This window comes from Cebus imitator, unplaced genomic scaffold, assembly GCF_001604975.1.
Source record: "Cebus imitator isolate Cc_AM_T3 unplaced genomic scaffold, Cebus_imitator-1.0 Scaffold69, whole genome shotgun sequence".
In the NCBI taxonomy this organism is placed as follows: Eukaryota; Metazoa; Chordata; class Mammalia; order Primates; family Cebidae; genus Cebus; species Cebus imitator.
This window is the reverse complement of record NW_016107384.1, coordinates 6,225,972-6,245,322: the sequence shown is the minus strand read 5'-3', so window position 1 is coordinate 6,245,322 and position 19,351 is coordinate 6,225,972. Positions and strand designations below refer to the sequence as shown.

The following is a 19,351-nucleotide window of genomic DNA, read 5'->3' as shown; positions in this document are numbered from 1 at the left end:
CCTACATGCCGCCACTTTCGCTCAGGGTCCTCAGCCCAAACTGAGAAACGTTTTACAAAGAAGCGTGACGACCTCTCGCACTAAGCAAGAGTGCCGCCACCTCCATCGACCGAGCGCCCAAATTAACGGACTTACAGATGTGACGGGGCGCAGCGGCCGCCGTAAGCGTAAGGGTCGCCCAGTGCAGGCTCCAGCCCCGCCCAGCCCCGCCCCGCGGCCTGCGTGCGTCAGAGATCACGTGCCGCGTCTCCCGTCCCTACCGGCAATCAGGCGCTCCCCTTTTCCGGAAGTCGCGCCAGTGCGCGCCGGGCTCCTCCCACCAGCAGTAACGTCAAACTCAGCTCCTACCACTTCTCGGCCTCCGCCTACCGGCGCAGGGAGGGCTGCCTTTTCCTTACAGTATGCCTTGAGGTTTCCGGGCCGCTGAACTGTACGAGAGTGGGTTTTGCGGTTACTGAGTGTGCCGGCCTCGGACGCACGTGAGTAGAGTTTGAGAAGACAAAGGCTGGCTCTGGGCAGGCCACGCCCGCAGGGGCCTTTCCCCCTCTCCACAACTGGTGCTCTACTTGGTTCCGCCGAGACCCACGACGGTTCCGCCCCCTTCTTCCTTGTCATTGATGTTGTTGTTCTTGTCAGTGCCGCAGCCCCGACAGCCGGGAGCTCGAACCCGAGCCGGGGCCGCCCGGGTGGCGCTGTGGCGGCGGCGGCGGCGGCTGCGGCTGCAGCAGCTGCGACGGCTGCGGGGGCTGCTCCGGGGACTGCGGGGGCGGCCGGGAGCCGGCAGCCGGCGGCGGGGCCGGATGGCTCTGTGCGGGCAGGCGGCTGGCGCCGCGTCGCTGCCCAGCGAGCTAATCGTGCACATCTTCTCCTTCCTGCCGGCGCCCGACCGGCTGCGGGCCTCCGCCTCTTGCTCGCACTGGCGTGAGTGCCTCTTCTATCCGGCCCTCTGGCCCCAGCTCCGCATCTGCCTCCGCGTCTCGCCGGCGGAGCAGCCTCGGCTGGAATTCCTCATGCGCAAGTGCGGCTGGTTCGTGCGAGAGCTGCGTGTTGAGTTCGCCGCCGAGAACTACCTGAGCGGCTGCGGCCCAGGCGACGGAGGTGGCGTGGACACCGGGACTGGAGGGGAGGAAGTCGAGGCCCTGCAGCTCTCAGCTCGTTGGCTGGAAGTGCTGCGCACTTACTTGGAGCTGGTGCTCTGCGTACTGGTCAGCATCCGGAACAACAGGTAGGCTTGCGGTGAGCCCCGCCCCGCCCGGTAACGGGGGTCGCACCTTCCCTGCACCCCGACACATATTCTGTGCGGAATACGCGCCCTGCCAGCTTCAGCGTTGTCTTCTTTAGTGACGGAGAGTGTTGGTCCTAACCAGGCGGTTTCCTCAAGCAGGAGGGCATAGCCGGACTCATGATGATAGTTTATAAACAGTGGTGGACGGGGTGTTTAACAGACACCACTTGTGGCGCTTTCCGAGCACTCATTCATCCTCTTGGTGGCCGTGGGATGGAGCTGACAGGCGCCGTCATTTACCATTTTATGGATGAGAGACTTAAGGCTGGGAGGGTGAGGCCTGTGGGTGAGCCTTGGAAGAAAGAAAACATACGTAACACGGGTTTTCTGCTTCTGAATCTGTCCGTTAGAAGTAGTTCATGGTGGGTAAAGGAGTAGGTACTCATAGGACGCTGCCTAAAAGATATTTTTTAACAGCCATTTTCATGTCAGAACTAGTTGAAGCTAACTGAACAAGGCCCAAAGAGAAGAAGGAGTGTTTTTTGTTTTTTTTTTTTTTTTTTTAAAGGGATTGTGGAATATGTTCATCTTCAGGGTTAGAAGTCCCTACCCGTACACCACCACACTCAAACTTGTCCCCAGTGGTTCACCTAAAAGTAACAGTCAGGCAGAGAAGCGGGGCAGGCAACAGGCAGTTGACTAGTGTCTGCAAAAGGTAAGCACATAACTCTTCTGGTTTTGCATCAGGACTTCACTGTAATTCTGGAACTAGCACCCTATGTTCCGACCCAGTATCCATCCCTATCATTTTCTCCATCGCCACCTCCAAAACCCTATTTATTTAGATCTTCCATATATACATATTCTAAACCTTACGGTAAAACTCTTATTAGAAGAAAGTTTAGAAGTTCACAAAAGGAGCACCTTACGTAGTAATAATACTTCAGCAGTTTCACATTCACTGTCTTATTTGAGCCTCTCAGTGACACTGTGAGTTAGGCAGGGCAAAGATTAACATCCCTATTTTATAGAAAGGAAACTGATTCTTTATATGTGATGTGCACATTGTTGTACGGCATTGTTTTTCTCCAAAAGCTTGTCCTTTTATAGTAAATACACTGAGTATTATGTTGAACAAGGTTGAGAACAGTCCCTGGTTTAATGCTAGTGGATACTTATAGTTACATGATATGGTTAGTTGATATATATATGCCATTAATCTGTGTCTTAGTCCAGAAGTCAAGAGATAAGTATATAGCTCCAACTTGTATCTGGGACGTGGCTCCATTATTCCAGTGGCCTGTGTGTTTCTCCAGCTTTTCACAAGACTCCAATTCCTTACTTTGGTTTTATCTGGCAAGCGAGGCCATTGAAGCTAAAAACAGGTCTTGATCAGGTTAGAGACTTTCTCAGAGTTGAATGTATGCCTAGAGGACCAACTGACCCAAAAGTTGCAAAGTTTCAGTCAGTGAGCACTTATTAATGAGATTAAGGTTGAGGGTGAATTCAGTAAGTGATTACCAATTAGATTTTTCTGTTCTGAGAACAAATTGCACTCTTATGCAATCATCCAAAAAATGTGTGCCTTTGACCCAAGTAAGAATAAGCCTTGATCAGTGTCTAGTTCCTTTTAAGTATTTTAATAATTGGTTGGTTGGATGGGTGGATAACATACAGGCAAAATGGAGATACTTCACATCTTTCTTGTGTAGCTTAATTCTCCTGTCTTTCTCTTCCTTACCCCTACAATTTTTATTAGCATCCCAATCTGCTTCTTCATAAGACCACCCATGCCTGCCCTTCTGGGTCAGCTATCACTTCTATGCACAAAACATCAGACCGTCATCCCTAATTTTAAGGTTTGTTTGTGATCTACTGTAAGCTTGGTGCTGTATGTCATGTTTCTTGGGTAGCATATTCATTCTGCATGTCTCAAAGTGTAGTGTAATTGCATGTTGGTACTAATGATACATCACAGGGTTTTTTAAAATTCTGTTTATATGTTTGGAAATAAGTTAATCTCATCTTTATTGTTGAAAGTGTTTTGAGATACTCTAGTGATACTGGAAAAATTAATATGAATATTAAATCTATAAATAGGACTAATTTCCTTTAAATTCTAACAAATCTGAAAATGTTTTAAACCAAGTTGTTTATTCTATAGCTGTTAAAGCCTATCATTTCTTTCTATAATCACTTAAACTATAGACTTTGGACATTTGACAGTGCTCTTTACATTTCCAAGTTAAATTTACAATGGTTTTGCTTTATGATTTCTGCCATTCTATAAGTAGAAAAGAGGGGGTGTGAATCATACCAGATCATAAGCATTCTGCTTCCAGGCTTTGTGCTGAATTCCTTTATACAGTTCATACAATTCATTTTGTTTTGTTCCAGTTATTTTCATGTCCTTCAGGAAAATAACTAAAAGTATAAACTTCAATTGTGGGAACTTTTCAAGGGTACTGATCTTCTGAGAGGACAGTTGGCATTTTGTTTTGCTTGATTCCCGGGTTACATATGTACATGTATCCTCATACTGATTATAGTTGCCATACCTATAGGTTTTAGGAACAACTAATGAGGATAAAGAATGTGCAGAAGTGCCTCTCTTGAGGGTAAAACATAGTCCTTCACGTTTTAGAAATCCCTTCTCTACAAGGCAGTAGGATACCTGTCTTCTTCATAAATAGTAAGAACAGAAATGCAGTAAGTAATAATTCAACTGTATTTTAGGTCACGTAGGCTAAATTTCTTCTGCAGTTGTTCTGTAAGAAATTGTGTCTATAAGTGCAAAACAACAAATCTATAAATGCATTTTTATCATTTAATCCAGTTGTCAGGTTGAGTACTGCCTATTGAAATGCTGTATTTCAGTCTCTTTAGGAAAAATCAAAGTTCATGGTCTGTAAGGTTTATGATAATAGATAATAGACTCAGTTACTAAAAATACCTGAACAGTAGCCATTGGCACATTGTCTTCATCTGGTTTATGCTTTCATGGGCCGTATAAATATTTTACATAAGCTTTTTTTGGGTGAAATGCTGTTCGGGCAGTACTTTTGTTTGTTTGTTTTTAAGAATTCATATTGTTGGCCAGGTGTGGTCGCTCACAGGTGTAATGCCAGCACTTTGGGAGGCCGAGACAGGTGGATCACTTGAGGTTAGGAGTTCAAGACCAGCCTGGTCAACATGGCAAAACCCTATGTCTACTAAAAATACAAAATTTAGCGGGGCGTGGTGGCACATGCCTGTAATCCCAGCTACTCAGGAGGCTGAGGCAGTAAAATCACTTGAACTCGGGAGGTGGAAGTTGCAGTGAGCAGAGATCCTGCGACTGCACTCCATCCTGAGCAACAGAGCAAGACTCCATGTCAAAAAAAAAAATTTTTAATGCATCTTTTAACACCAGGTTTTGTATAAGATTGATTTTCTTTTTAAGATTCTAGGTAGAGCTCTAACTGCACGTATGTAAATTGACCATTTCATGACTCTGTCTGCTTGTATACTCTGTAAGTAAAAAAGGATCGATTAATGATACTTGCTTTTGGGTCTTGTTCATTTGGCATGCACAATGAAGACGAATCTTACCTTTGTAGTGTTTCCTACCAAGAAACAATAATAAAACCGTTTTAAAATATTTTGAGACATCAGTCTTGCTCTGTGACTCAGGACAGAACAATGATGATCATAGCTCAGAGTAATCATGATTGTAGCTCACTGCACCCTCAAATTCCTAGGCTCTAGTGATCCTCCCACCCCAGCCTCCCTAGTAGCCAGGACTACAGGCATGCATCACCATGCCTGGCTGATGTGTGTGTGTGTGTGTGTGTGTGTGTGTGTGTGTGTGTGTGTATGTATATGTATATATATATATATATGTATATATATATATATACACACATATACATATATTTTAATTTTGTGTAAAGGCAGGGTCTCACTGTGTTGCCGCAGCTGGTTTGTAATGCCTGGCCTCATGTGACCCTCCCATCTATGCCTCCCAAGGTACTGGGATTACAACTGTGAGCCCTGCACCCTGCCTAAAAATGGATTTTAAAATGGGTTAAAAATTCTTTGGACATTACAGATTGCTACCTAAGATGGTAGAAAATGCCTTGAAGGTATTATCTGCAACAATTTTTAGCCTTATTTTTCTTGAAATATTTCTCCAGTGGTAGTATAATAAATGTGTATAACAATGTTTCAGTTCTGAGAGCTTACTCTGTTATTGTTATTTACTTTAAAAAGCCCATTTACATAATATATTAAAATATACTGAACCTGTGACCAGTCTGCCCTGTTTAAGAGGTAGTTTCCTGCAGAGAAGAGAGGTGGCACTGCATTCCCAACAGACTTCTTACCTTAAAAACTGGCAAAGAGATTCCTTTGGGATAGCATAAAAGTTATTAAGGTGGAAGGCTAAAGAAACTAACTTCCTGGAAGGTTGCTATGAGAGATTTTAGGACTTTTTATTCCACAGCTGTATTGGCAACTGATAGATGGAATAGGGTATAAAACTCAAGGGAAAAAAAGTTAAAATTTTTCAACTGTGTTAAATGAGGCTGCTGAGCAGCTTTTCAGTGGAAAAATTAAATTATCCCCATTTTAATGTGTTGTTCTGACGTGGCCTTGGGAGAGTTCACCAAACTTGACCAATTTATTTAGGAGCTAAAATGATAGTTACAGAAAATATAGAGTTTTTTCCTCCAATTATTGAGAGCCTACTGTGTGCCAAGCAGGGAAGACACACTTCTTGTTCTCTTGAAGTCATTCTAGAGGGGGAAGAAAGACAGAAACAAGTAAAGGAAATAAAGATTATTTCAGGTTGTGACATAAAAGAAAATCTGACAATAAAATAGTAGTATGTAATAGTGAGCAGGTAGTAACATTAGGTAAAGTCAGGGAAAACCTCTTTTAAGAAGGATATTTGAGCTGCGGCATGAATGACAACAGTTGCCTATCTGAAGATCTGAGCAGTAGCATTCCACACACAAGAAACTGGAAGCACTAAAGTCTTCAGCCTCACAAATTTTTGGTCTGTTTGAGCAGTAGAAAGTGTGATAGAGCTGTGGCAAGTGAGGATGAAAGTGGTGCCATGATGAGTCCTGAGAAGTAGAGGGAGGAAGGATCAGGATTAGGTAGGCTTATCAAATGAAATTCGGAATCTATTCTAAAGAATAGAAGAAGTCATTGAAAAAAATTTTAAGGACAAGAATAATGTGACATACATTTTTAAGACAGTCACTCTGGCCATTTTGTGAGCGACTTAGGGAGCAAGAGAGAAAGTAGTGAGACACATTGGGAAGCTTTTGCTACAATCTAAGCAAGAGATGATGGTAGCTTGAACTATGATGGAGACAGTAGAGATTAAAAATTGTGGATGGATTTTGGAAGTATAGCCCAGAGTACTCACCAGTTGGATGTGGTATAAGAGAAAAGGAAAAAACAGTATTTTTCATTATTTCTTTCTCACTCAATTTTCTTGTCCTTATTACTGTTAAAATTATATTTTAATAGCATGTTAAATAACAATCTTAAGTGTTCATTTTATTTAAATATACCTTTTGTGTTTAACCTTTGGGATTTGGGGATGGTAGTAATTCTTAGATTGGGGGATGGTAATTCTTAGATGGAATTGTAAGTTCTGAGAAATAACTTCCGGTTAATGGGTCCTAATGAAACTAATAAGGAATACTGTTGTAGGCCAGTGACTTATTTCTGGGCTGTAATGCTGTACTGTCGAATATGGCAGCCACTAGCTACATATAGCTATTTAAATTTTAAATAAATGAAATTAAAGATCTCATTAGTTCCACTAGCCACATTTCACGTGCTCAGTAGGCACATGTGGCTAGTGACTACTATATTGTATAGCATAGAACAGAAAATTTTCATTTATAGAAGAAAGCTTGACTGGACAACACATCTCTAAATTGTTTGTGTTTGTTTGACTTGGCTATGACTCTTCATTAGCATTTTTAAGGAAAGGAAATAATGTTATTAAAAGAGTGTAATGTGGATGTTAAAACATGATGTTGAAAGTGGACTAAGAAGAATAGAACTAGAGAGAATTTCATGCATTTATGGTGGATTATTTTAGCTTTTATTAATTTTAAAAAGGAAAAAAATTATATTATCTTTTATGACATTGAAAAAGATTTTAATGTTTTTAAAAACATCTTTTTGAAGAACCAAGTTCTTTTATATTTTCTGTTTCCATAACTAATTCTTCTTAGCTGTAATAACTCTAATATAAGGTGACTCTAGTTCACATTTTTCATTGTTCCTATGTATTAGATTAAAGAAATGATTTTGGACCCTCTAGAATGAAAAGAAATTTACCAAAGTTACTACCATAGATGAAGTTCCCCAATTCTGACCCACAGAAAAGAGAACAAGATCATCTGGCCTGATATCTCAAGCATTGGGTCTCAGTTGTGCTAAACAGCCACAACAGGAGTCTGAGAAGAAGAATAAAACAATCAAAAATCGTGATGGTTTCTTAATTCGTAAGGAAATTCCTACGCAGCATAGAGAACAAGATATCTCATTTCAGTGGAATTTTAATAAGCTTTTTTTTTTTTTTTTTGAGACGGAGTCTCACTCTGTTGCCAGGCTGGAGTGCAGTGGTGTGATCTTGGCCCACTGCAACCTCCAACTCTCTGGTTCAAGCTATCCTGCCTCAGCCTCCCAAGTAGCTGGAATTACAGGCACGTGCCACCACACCCAGCTAATTTTTGTATTTTTAGTATGGGGTTTCACCATATTGGCCAGGATGGTCTCGATCTCTTGACCTCGTGATCCACCCACCTTGGCCTCCAAAAGTTCTGGGATTACAGGCAGGAGCCACCACGTCTGGCCTTAATATACATATTTAAGTTATACATTTGTGTTTTCTGTTTCCATAGCTAATTAGACTTAATTAGCTGTATTAACTCTAATATAAGGTAGCTGCATTCTGCAGTTTTCCACTGGTCCTACTTATTACGTCAAAGAAATAATTGAGAATGGGATTTTTAGTTTTCTAGGAATATATGTTGTTTTAGAGGGATTCCTAATGTAAAATGTAACTGAAAACTGGTCTGCACCCTAAATTTGTGGTGTGTGAGATGTAGCTAAATAGACTTTAATTTTTATTATGAACTAAGGTAAATATACTATTAAACAAATATTTTTGAATGCCAGACCCTGTTTTAGTATTTGGAGATAGAGCAGTAATCAAAAGGCCCTGCCATCATAGAGCTTTTTCTTGTGGAAAAGAAGACAGAAAACACATTTAAGTGAAATTATAGTATCTCAGTTGGTAATACATGCTACGAAGAAATATGAAGCAGTGAAGGGAGATGAGAATGGCGGACTTAGGAGTGTTGCTATTTAAAATAGGGAAGTTAAGGAGTGTCTCAACTGCTGAAGTGGTATTTGAAGGTAGAGAGGGAGCAAGCCATGTGTGTCTTTGGGGCACATGATTCCAGACAGCAGCAGCAGTAAGTGGAGTAGCTCTGCAGTGCAAGTACGGCTGGCATGTTTTAGAGCCAGCATGGTGAAAACCGTTATTCTAAGTTAACACAGAAACAGAAAACCAAATACCACATGTTCTCACAAGTGGGAGGTAAACATTGAGTACACATGGTTATAAAAATAGAAACAATAGATACTGGTAAATACATGAGTGGAGAGGGAGGCAGGAGGGTAAGGGTTGGACACTATGCTCACTACCTGAGCGACAGATTCATTTATACCTCAGACCTCAGCATCACACAATATACCTTTGTAACAAACCTGTACATGTACCTCCTAATTCTAAAATAAAAGTTATTTTAATTTTTTAAAAAGAAATAGAACATTACTAGAACCCTAGAAGCTCCCCTTCTGCCCCCTACCAGTTACCACTCCCTTACCTCAAAGGTAACCATTATCCTAACTGCTAATACCATGGCTTAGTTTTACCTCTTTTGACATCATATCAGTGAGATTATACAGTATGTTATGTTTAGAGTCTGACTGCTTTTGCTCAATGTTGTATGTCTGAGACCTCACCAATATGGTTGTTAATTAATTTTCATTGATGAATAGACTGTAATTTATCCCATTGCTAACTGCCATTTGAATTGTTTCCAATTTTCATATTTAATGAGCATTGTTGCTATCTATATACATATGTGTGCACTTCTTTTTGATGCATTAATGTAGACATTCATGTTGGACTTATACTCTAGGAATGAAATTTCTAGATCATAACATATACATATGCTCAGCTTTAATAGAAATAACCAAAAAGCTTTTTAAGATGGGTTGTCCATTTTATTCTCTCATCAGTAATATATATGAGTTCCCGTTTTTCTAGTCTTACTAACGTATTAGCAAGTGTCAGTGTTTTTAATTCAAGTGTATTATATTGTACTTTTAATTTGTGTTTCTCCAATAAGTTTTTATCTGTCCTAAATAAGACCTTTGATAGTTGCGGTTATAAAATTCTCCCCCTTTCATTATATGAAGGATTTTTTAATATTCAGAAGTTTTTAATTTTAAAAAAATCCAGTTTATCATTTTGTTCCTTTATGGGTAGAGATTTTTGTGATCTACTGAAACAAAAACTTTGTTAGAAAAAAATCTGCAAAGTCAAGAAAATTACTCTCTTATATCACCATTTAAAAGCTTTATTATTTTATGCTCTACCTGGTAATAAATTCTTAGGAAGGGTGAAAAAAGAAAAAGACACAGCATGGAAAGCAATGAGATGTCAAAGAGGTCAGCCAGGTAAGGGGGAAAGTGATACGGAAATCTGTAGGCACTTGCGAGGCTTTTGTAAGGACTTTGACTTTTACTCTTAGATGAGGTACCATCAAAGGGTTTTGAGCTAAGAAGTGATGTGATCAGACATTTCAAAAGGATCAGTCTGGATATGGATACTGTGTTGGGAATAGCTTGTAGTAGGGCAAGGGTAGAAGCAAGGAGCAGAGTTAGGAGCTTGTTGCAGTAATCTAGGCAAGAAGTAATGGTGGCTTGGACCAGGCGTAAGCAGCAGAAGTGATGAGTAATCTGATTCTGTATTCATTTTGTTTTTGTTTTTTTTTTGGAGATGGAGTCTAGTTCTGTTCTTCAGGCTGGAGCACAGTGGCACGATCTTGGCTCACTGCAACATCCGCCTCCAAGTTCAAGCAGTTCTCCTGCCTCAGTCTCCCGAGTAGCTGGGACTACAGGCGCACACCACCATGTTTGACTAATTTTTGTATTTTTAGTAAAGACGGGGTTTCACTATATTGCCCAGGGAGTCTCAAACTCCTGAGCTCAGGCAATCCACCTACCTCAGCCTCCCAAAGTGCTGAGATTACAGGTGTGAGCCACTGCGCTCAGCCTGTATTTTTATCTGAACGTTTTCTAGAGGTGGAGTAGAATACAAAAAGTTAGATATTATGTTCTAACATTACAATGCCCTTCTAATTGCTATTCCCTAAATATGCCTAAAAATACTTTTCTCCTTTTTGGTTGTTCTTATCGTGTGTGTGTGTGTGTGTGTGTGTGTGTGTGTGTGTGTGTGTGTGATTTGTACTCTCAAAAAAGCAGCTAGAGTTTGGATACAGTTAATTTCCTGAAAACATAACTTACCTTTGGTGTTTAACTCCTTTACCACCAAGTACTCCCACACCACCAAGTAGTGCCCTGTTCATATAGCGTTACATAAATTTTGGTTAGTCTATTTAATTGCCCCCAGAAACTTCCTGGTCTTTCTTACTGTGGTCATTTGAAATCTTCATTTTGCTTCTTTTTTCTCTTTCACTTTTATGCTTTGTATAAACTCATTACTCAGTGAAATTTGCCTAGGTCTAACCTTCATATGAGCTATGGATTTATATGAAATCCATATGTGGTAGGACTGAGCAGAAAGGAAGAAGCCAGTGGTACTCCCCATGAGAATTTTTCCCTCCTTTTGCATCCAAATCATGGTCTAATCACCTGTGACACTAGGCGGAGGTAAATATGTTTTTCCACACAGATGCTTATCATGTATACTCCTTAAGTTGACCAAAAAAAGGGAAGAAATAAGGGCCCAAGTTGGACTACCTTTTAATCTGGTTTGTTGCTGTTGACTTCAAAAATGAATCCTACTTTTCAAATCCTCAAAAGGACAATTTTTGTTCAAGGAAAAGAAGAAACATAGTCACCTGAGGCAAGAGTCTTTGATCTTAACCCCACCTTCTCAAGCCACAAACCTTCACACCAATGTCCTATTAAAATCCACACATATACCACGGGAGTCATACCAGGGTCACAGGGCTAGGTAAAGCCATTCATAGTGCCAGGCTTCAGAGGGCTGAATAGATGTGTTCTTGACATTCCCTAAAATCCTAAACTAACTTTCCTATATTAACAGCAATCAGCAACTCTAGGAGTTAGGCTTCTTTATTATTTATATTTTACAGATGGTGGAACTGAAGCACAGAGTAGTTAAGTGAAATTATTAGGGTTACACAATTAGAGAAGTGACTGCCTTGTTTTCTAATTTTACTTGTGAAATTTTTAACACACACAAAAACTAGACAAATGAACCCCCATTAATACCATCACCCAGATTCAGTAATTTAAAGATTTTACCACATTTGCTTGCTTTCTTCTTTACTAAAGTATTTTAAACCAAATCCCAGATATCATTACCATTTTACCTTACACACTAAAAGTATACAGTTCTTAAAATTATGGACATTTCTTGCCAGCTACAGGTGATGGGGATGGAAGCAGCAAACCACATTGCCCTGTATGTACCTGTGCAACGATCCTGCACATTCTTCACATGTACCCCAAAACCTAAAGTGCAATAAAATTAAATGTAATTTAATTTTAAAATTATCAACATTTCTATATATAACCACAATACCATTGATAACAGTTATCAGTAATTCCTTAGTATCATCTGATTTTTAAAAACAAGCTTATTTTTAAAATCTTTATTTCTACTCCAAGATCTAATAAGCCCATGGATATGTACAACGTAACCGCCATAACTTTTCATGTCATTGTCACACAATATACATATTTTAGTAATTAAATAGGCAAAGAGTAAGAGAGCAGTCTGTAGGCTGTTTCTAAGTTGTAAGTGCTTAAAGATGTGCATTAGCTGTAGATCTGGTCATCATTACTTTAAAAAATACTGTTAAATAACAAAATTAACTAGAAGAAATTCATTCTTTTTTGATAATAGTGTATGACCTTTTGCACACTTTAGAAAGATTATCAAGCACTGTTTATGATTTTCTGATATTTCACAATACATTTTAGGGTTTACATAGGGACTAGTAAATAGGCTATATTTTATTAATATTACCTTATGAATCAAAGTACATTAATTTGAAGAATTAAGATGAAAGGAAAACTTTCTAGCCAACTCTAATATTTTTCCAGTATTTTTTGTTACATGTCTTTTAAGCAAGAGTTATTTGTGGATATTCTGCAGGAAATAACCCTGTTGATTTCTTGAGTTGACTTGCTATTCAACAATAAATAAATGAATGAGTAAATTAAACTCAGGTTACTGAGTTCACCTGAATTAAAAGGATTATGTGGCACAATTCCCTTATTTATTACTCGTATAGTCTCCTGGCCTCAAAATGAGGCATCTGTTTATTACCACAGCTCAGTAGGTTCTATTCCAGTATTGCTGCCAGGATGTTCTTTTCAGTCTCTTTTTTACCTTCTGAAACAATAATGAGCCACCTGGAGGCTATATGCAGTTTCCTTGGCCTTACCATGTGGTCTATAATGTAATTTCAAAACAATCTATTTGAAAGCTGCCATGGAGTTGTCATTTTTTTTGGTTTTTCTAACTTTTAAAGTTAATTATTGTTTTCCATATCACTTAATAAATTTTCATTTTGAATTGAAAAATAAGTATCTAAAAGCTTTTTTTTGCAAATGTTCATCTTATACTGCTCTAAAATATGTGAGCTATAATTTTTCCTATCACTTGAATAAAACCATTGTATTTAAGTACCTGGTTTAATTATAAGAAACATCACTAAGTGGAAGTTAAAACCTCAATTCTCTACCTTGCTGTACTTTAGTGTTGTAATCTGTGACAAGTCACTTCAATTTCTTCATCTACAACAGGAGAGGAATGAATTTTATAATCGCACAAATCTTTCTGGTTTTAAAAGTATATCTCTCATTACATATGTAGGGAAAGTTTGTGCATGTATTGTGTATCATACTGTAGAGGCATTGTTACCATTTCATTGCTTCAATTAGAATTATTGTTCAGTGTCCCTTGAATGGCATACTTCTAACACTGCTAGAACATTTTAAATTATTGTATGGCTGGAACTATTCCAGAAAGTATCTTTACATTAACTTGTTAAATTTTACTGTGATGCAGTTTGTTAATTTTTTAAATGATTTTAAAGTAAATTAAGTTCTTGTGAACTTAAAGGCTATGTAAAGCTAATTTAACATTTTTTCTGAAAATTAAAAAAAAAAAAAGTTCACCAGATGTGATCACTGGTAAAATGTGATGCATCCTTCTACAAAATTAGAATAACAGTCTGTGTATGGTTTTATACTTTTTCCATTAATCATATCATAGATTTTTTTCACATAATCAGAAATCCTGTCATAAGGGCAAGATGGCAGAGTAGGAAGTCCTAGCATTTGCTCTCCCATAGAAACATCAAGATAACAATACTTGTACTAAAATACCTTTATAAAAACTGCAGAATCCAGTTAATCCTTTGTAGCACCCCAGCCAAGTGCATAACTGAGAAAATTCACACCATGATGGGTAAGGAGAGCAAATTCACTTTGCCCACATCAGCTTCTCCTCCAAACTAGCTTAGTTCAGAGCCAAGAGGACCACCCATGACTTCTTCCACATTGGGAAAGGAACGCATGGAGCATGCACTTGGCCATCTGGCCTCCTGGCATTTCAGTGCACCCCTGCCGATTTCTGTCTTACCTCATATCCAGTGCTGAAAAACTGGTAGAGCCTAGATGCCTGGAACAACTGTAAACAAAAGAAGAGTGAGTGGCCCCCTACAGCTGGCACTGTTCTGCAAGATTGGGGAAAGGCTCAGGACAGAGGTTTTCTCTTTAAGAGGAAAATTAAGTGAGCCTTGTCTCTAGCCTTTAGTGTGGTACCCAAAGAGCTGGTTTCCATCTCAATTTATGCCACATACTAAAGGACTGATGGAGCCTGGATGCCTGGGACAGCTAGGAATAAAGGGAAACAAGTGGGTGCCCCCTACAGCAAACACTACTCTGTGAGACAGTTTCTGCAAAGGTACAGACAACAATGCAACCATACAAGAAACATGGAAAATCAAGAAAACATGACACAATCTAAGGAAAAAAATAATTCTTTAGTAACCAGTTTGAATAAAAACAAAATGTCGATGTATTAATTACCTGCAAAGAATTTAAATTAATCCTCTTTTTTTTTATTAATTGTACTTTAAGCTCTGGGGTACATGTGCACATCCCACAGGGTTATTGCATAGGTACACACATGCTATGGTGGTTTGTAGTCTCTGTCCCCCCATCACCTACATCAGGCATTTCTCCCAGTGTTTTCTCTCCCCAGGTTCCCCACCCGCTGCTGTCCCTCCCTTAGCTCCCCACCCCCCAGCATACCGCAGTGTGTGATATTCCCCTTCCTACGCCTATGTGTTCTTGTTTTTCAACACCCGCCTATGAGTGAGAACATGCAGTGTTTGGTTTTCTGTTCTTGTGTCAGTTTGCTGCGAATGATGGTTTCCAGATTCATCCATGTCCCTACAAAGGACACAAACTCGTCGTTTTTTTATGGCTGCATGGTATGCCATGGTGTATATATGTGCCACATTTTCTTTGTCCAGTCTGTCATTGATGGGCATTTGGGTTGGCTCCAAGTCTTTACTATTGTAAACAATGCCACAATGAGCATACATGTACATGTGTCTTTATAATAGAACGATTTCTAATCCTTTGGGTATATACCCAGTAATGGGATTGCTGGGTCAAATGGAGTTTCTATTTCTAGATCCTTGAGGAATCGCCACAATGTCTTCCACAATGGTTGAACTAATTTACACTCCTACCAACAGTGTAAAAGTGTTCCTTTTCCTCCACATTCTCTCCAGCATGTTGTCTCCAGATTTTTTAATGAACGCCATTCTAACTGGTGTGAGATGGTATCTCAATGCGGTTTTGATTTGCATTTCTCTAACAGCCAGTGATGATGAGCATTTTTTTTATGTTTGCTGGCCCCCTAAATGTCTCCTTTTGAGTGTCTGTTCGTGTGCTTTGCCCACATTTTGATGGATTGTGTGGTTTTTTATTGTAAATCTGCTTTAGTTCTTTGTAGATTCTGGATAGTAGCCCTTTGTCAGATGGGTAGATTGCAAAAAATTTTTTCCCATTCTATTAGTTGCCGGTTCACTCAAATGATAGTTTCTTTTGCTCTGCGGAAACTCTTAAGTTTAATTAGATACCATTTGTCTATTTTGACTTTTGTAGTCATTGCTCTTGGCGTTTTAGTCATTAAGCCCTTGCCTGTGCCTATGTCCTGAATGCTATTGCCTAGGTGTTCTTCTAGGGTTTTAATGGTGCTAGGTCTTATGTTTAAATCTTTAATCCATTTGGAGTTAATTTTAGTATAAGGTATAAGGAAGGAATCCAGTTTCTGTTTTCTTCATATGGCTAGACAGTTTTCCCAACACCATTTATTGAACAGGGAATCCTTTCCCCATTGCCTGTTTTTGTCAGGTTTGTCAAAGATCAGATAGTTGTAAATGTGTTGCTTCTGGAACCTCTGTTCTGTTGCATTGGTCTATATCTCTCTTTTGGTACCAGTACCATGCTGTTTTGATTACTGTAGCCTTGTACTGTAATTTGAACTGAGCTAGCATGATGCCTCCAGCTTTGTTCTTTTTTCTTAGGATTGTTTTGGCTATGCGAGCTCTCTTTTGGTTCCATATGAAGTTTGAAGTGGTTTTTTCCAGTTCTGTGAAGAAGGTTGATGGTAGCTTGATGGGGATAGCATTGAATCTGTAAATTACCTTGGTCAATATGGCCATTTTCACTATATTGATTCTTCCTAACCATGACCATGGGATGTTTTTCCATCTCTTTGAGTCCTCTCTTATTTTCTTGAGAAGTGGTTTGCAGTTCTCCTTGAAGAGGTCTTTAACATCCTTTGTTAGTTGTATTCCTAGGTATTTTATTCCCTTTGTAACAACTGTGAATGGGAGTTCACCCATGAACTGGCTCTCTGCTTGTCTGTTATTGATGTATATGAATGTTTGCAGTTTCTGCACATTGATTTTGTATGCTGAGACTTTGCTGAAATTGCTTATCAGCTTAAGGAAGTTTTGGGCTGAGATGATAGGGTTTTCTAAATATACGATTATATCGTCTGCAAATAGAGACAGTTTCACTTCCTCTTTTCCTAATTAAATGCCCTTTATTTCTTTTTCTTGCCTGATTGCTCTGGCTAGAACTTCCCATACTATACTGAATAGGAGTGGTGACAGAGGACATCCTTGTCTAGTGCCAGATTTCAAAGGGAATGCTTACAGTTTTTGCCCATTCATTATGATATTGGCTGTGGGTTTGTCGTAAATAGCTTTTATTATTTTGAGATACATTCTGTCAATACCTAGTTTATTGAGAGTTTTTAGCATAAAGTGCTGTTGAATTTTGTCAAAGGCCTTCTTTGCATCTGCTGAGATAATCGTGGTTTTTGTCTTTGGTTCTGTTTATCTGGTGAATTATGTTTATAGACTTGTGTATGTTGAACCAGCCTTGCATCCCCAGGATGAACCTACTTGATCATGATGGATAAGCTTTTTGATGTGCTGTTGCAGTTGGGTTGCCAGTATTTTATTGAGGATTTTTGCATCTATGTTCGTCATGGATATTGGCCTAAAGTTTTCTTTTTTTGTTGTGTCTCTGCCAGGTTTTGGTATCAGGATGATGTTGGTCTCATAAAATGAGTTAGGGAGGATTCCCTCTTTTTGTATTGTTTGGAATAGTTTCAGAAGGAATGTTACCAGCTCTTCTTTGTATGTCTGGTAGAAATCGACTGTGAACCCCTCTGGACCTGGACTTTTTTTTGTTGGTAGGCTATTACTGCCTCAACTTCAGACCTTGTTATTAGTCTGTTCAGGGTTTCACCCTCTTTCTGGTTTAATCTTGGGAGGGTGCAAGTGTCCAGGAATTTATCCATTTCTTCCAGATTTACTGGTTCATGTGCATAGAGCTGTTTGTAGTATTCTCTGCTGATAGTTTATATTTCTGAGGAATCAGTGGTGATCTCCCCTTTATCATTTTTTATTGCATCTGTTTGAGTCTTCTCTCTTTTCATTTTTATTAATCTGGCTAGCAGTCTATTTTGTTGATCTTTTCAAAAAACCAGCTCCTGGATTTATTGATTTTTTGAAGCGTTTTTTGTGTCTGTATCTCCTTCAGTTCTGCTCTGATCTTAGTTATTTCTAGTCTTCGCTCGCTTTAAATTTTTTTGATCTTGCTCCTCTAGCTCTTTCATTTTGATGATAGGGTATCAATTTTAGATCTTTCTTCACTTCTCATGTGAGCATTTGTTGCTATAAATTTCCCTTTGGACACCGCTTTAAATGTGTCCCAGAGATTCAGATACATTGTATATTCATTCTCATTGATTTCAAAGAACATCTTTATTTCTGCCTTTGTTTCGTTGTTTATCCGTGTATCATTCAGGAGCAAGTTGTTCAGTTTCCATGTAGTTGTGTGGTTTTGAGTAAGTTTCTTAATCCTCAGTTCTAATTTGATTGTGCTGTGATATGAGATACTGCTTGTTATGATTTACATTCTATTGCATTTGATGAGGAGTGATTTCCTTCCAATTATGTGGTCAATTTTAGAGTAAGTGCAATGTACTGCTGAGAATATATATTCTGTGGATTTGGGTTGGAGAGTTCTGTAGATGTCTATTAGGTCTGCTTGGTCCAGATCTGCTTTCAAGTCCTAGATATCCTTGTTGATTTTCTGTCTCATTGATTTCTCTAATATTGACAGTGGAGTGTTAACGTCTCCCGGTCTTATTGTGCAGGAGTCTAAGTCTCTTTGTAGGTTGTTAACAACTTGCTTTATGTATCTGGGTGCTCTTGTATTGGGTGCGTATATATTTAGGATTGTTAGCTCTTCTTGTTACATTGATCCTTTTACTACTATGTAATGCCCTTCTTTGTCTCTTTTGATCTTTGTTCATTTAAAGACCATTTTATCAGAGACTGTGATTGCAAGCCCTGCTTTTTTTTGCTCTTCATTTGCTTGGTAAATCTTCCATTCCTTTATTTTGAGTCTGTGTGTGTCTTTGCACATAAGATGGGTCTCCTGAATACAGCACACCAATGGGTCTTGACCCTTTATCCAATTTGCCAGTCTGTGTCTTTGATTGGAGCAGTTAGACCATTTACATTTAACATTAATATTGTTATATTTGAATTTGATCCTGCCATTTTGTTACTGGTTGGCTGTTTTTCCCATTAGTTGATGCAGTTTCTTCATTGTGTTGTTGGTCTTTACCATTTGGTCCATTTTTGGAGTGGCTGGTTCTGGTTGTTCCTTTTCGTGTTTAGTACTTCCTTCAGGAGCTCTTGTAGGGCAAGTCTGGTGGTGACGAAATCTCTCATCAATTGCTTGTCTGTAAAGGATTTTATTTCTTCTTCACTTAGGAAGCGTAGTTTGGCTGGATATGAAATTCTGAATTGAAAGTTCTTTTCTTTAAGGATATTGAATATTGGCTCTCACTCTCTTCTGGTTTGTAGGGTTTCTGCCAGGAGATTCACTGTGAGTCTGATGGGCTTCCCTATGTGGGTGACCCAACCTTTCTCTCTGGCTGCTCTTAGCATTTTTTCCTTCATTTCAACCCTGGTAAATCTGACGATTATGTGCCTTGGAATTGCTCTTCTTGAGGAGTATCTTTGTGTTGTTCTCTGTATTTCCTGGATTTGAATGTTGGCCTGCCTTGCTAGGTTGGGGAAGTTCTCCTGGACAATACCCTGAAGAGTGTTTTCCAGTTTGGATTCATTCTCCCCATCACATTCAGGTACACTCATTAAGCGTAGAGTAGGTCTATTCACATAATCCCATATTTCTTGGAGGCTTTGTTCATTTCTT

General features: G+C 39.2%; 1 protein-coding gene across 1 annotated transcript in view; it reads left to right on the top strand.

The window, feature by feature from the left end:
* Window positions 1–286: 286 nt before the first annotated feature.
* Window positions 287–19,351, top strand: part of FBXO33 (F-box protein 33) — a 55,452-nt gene continuing 36,387 nt past the window's right edge. Inside the window, exon 1 of the mRNA XM_017530883.2 lies at window positions 287–1,225. Within this exon, the coding sequence (XP_017386372.1) occupies window positions 618–1,225 (608 nt within the window). The 5' untranslated portion in view covers window positions 287–617. The remainder of the gene's footprint in view (window positions 1,226–19,351) is intronic.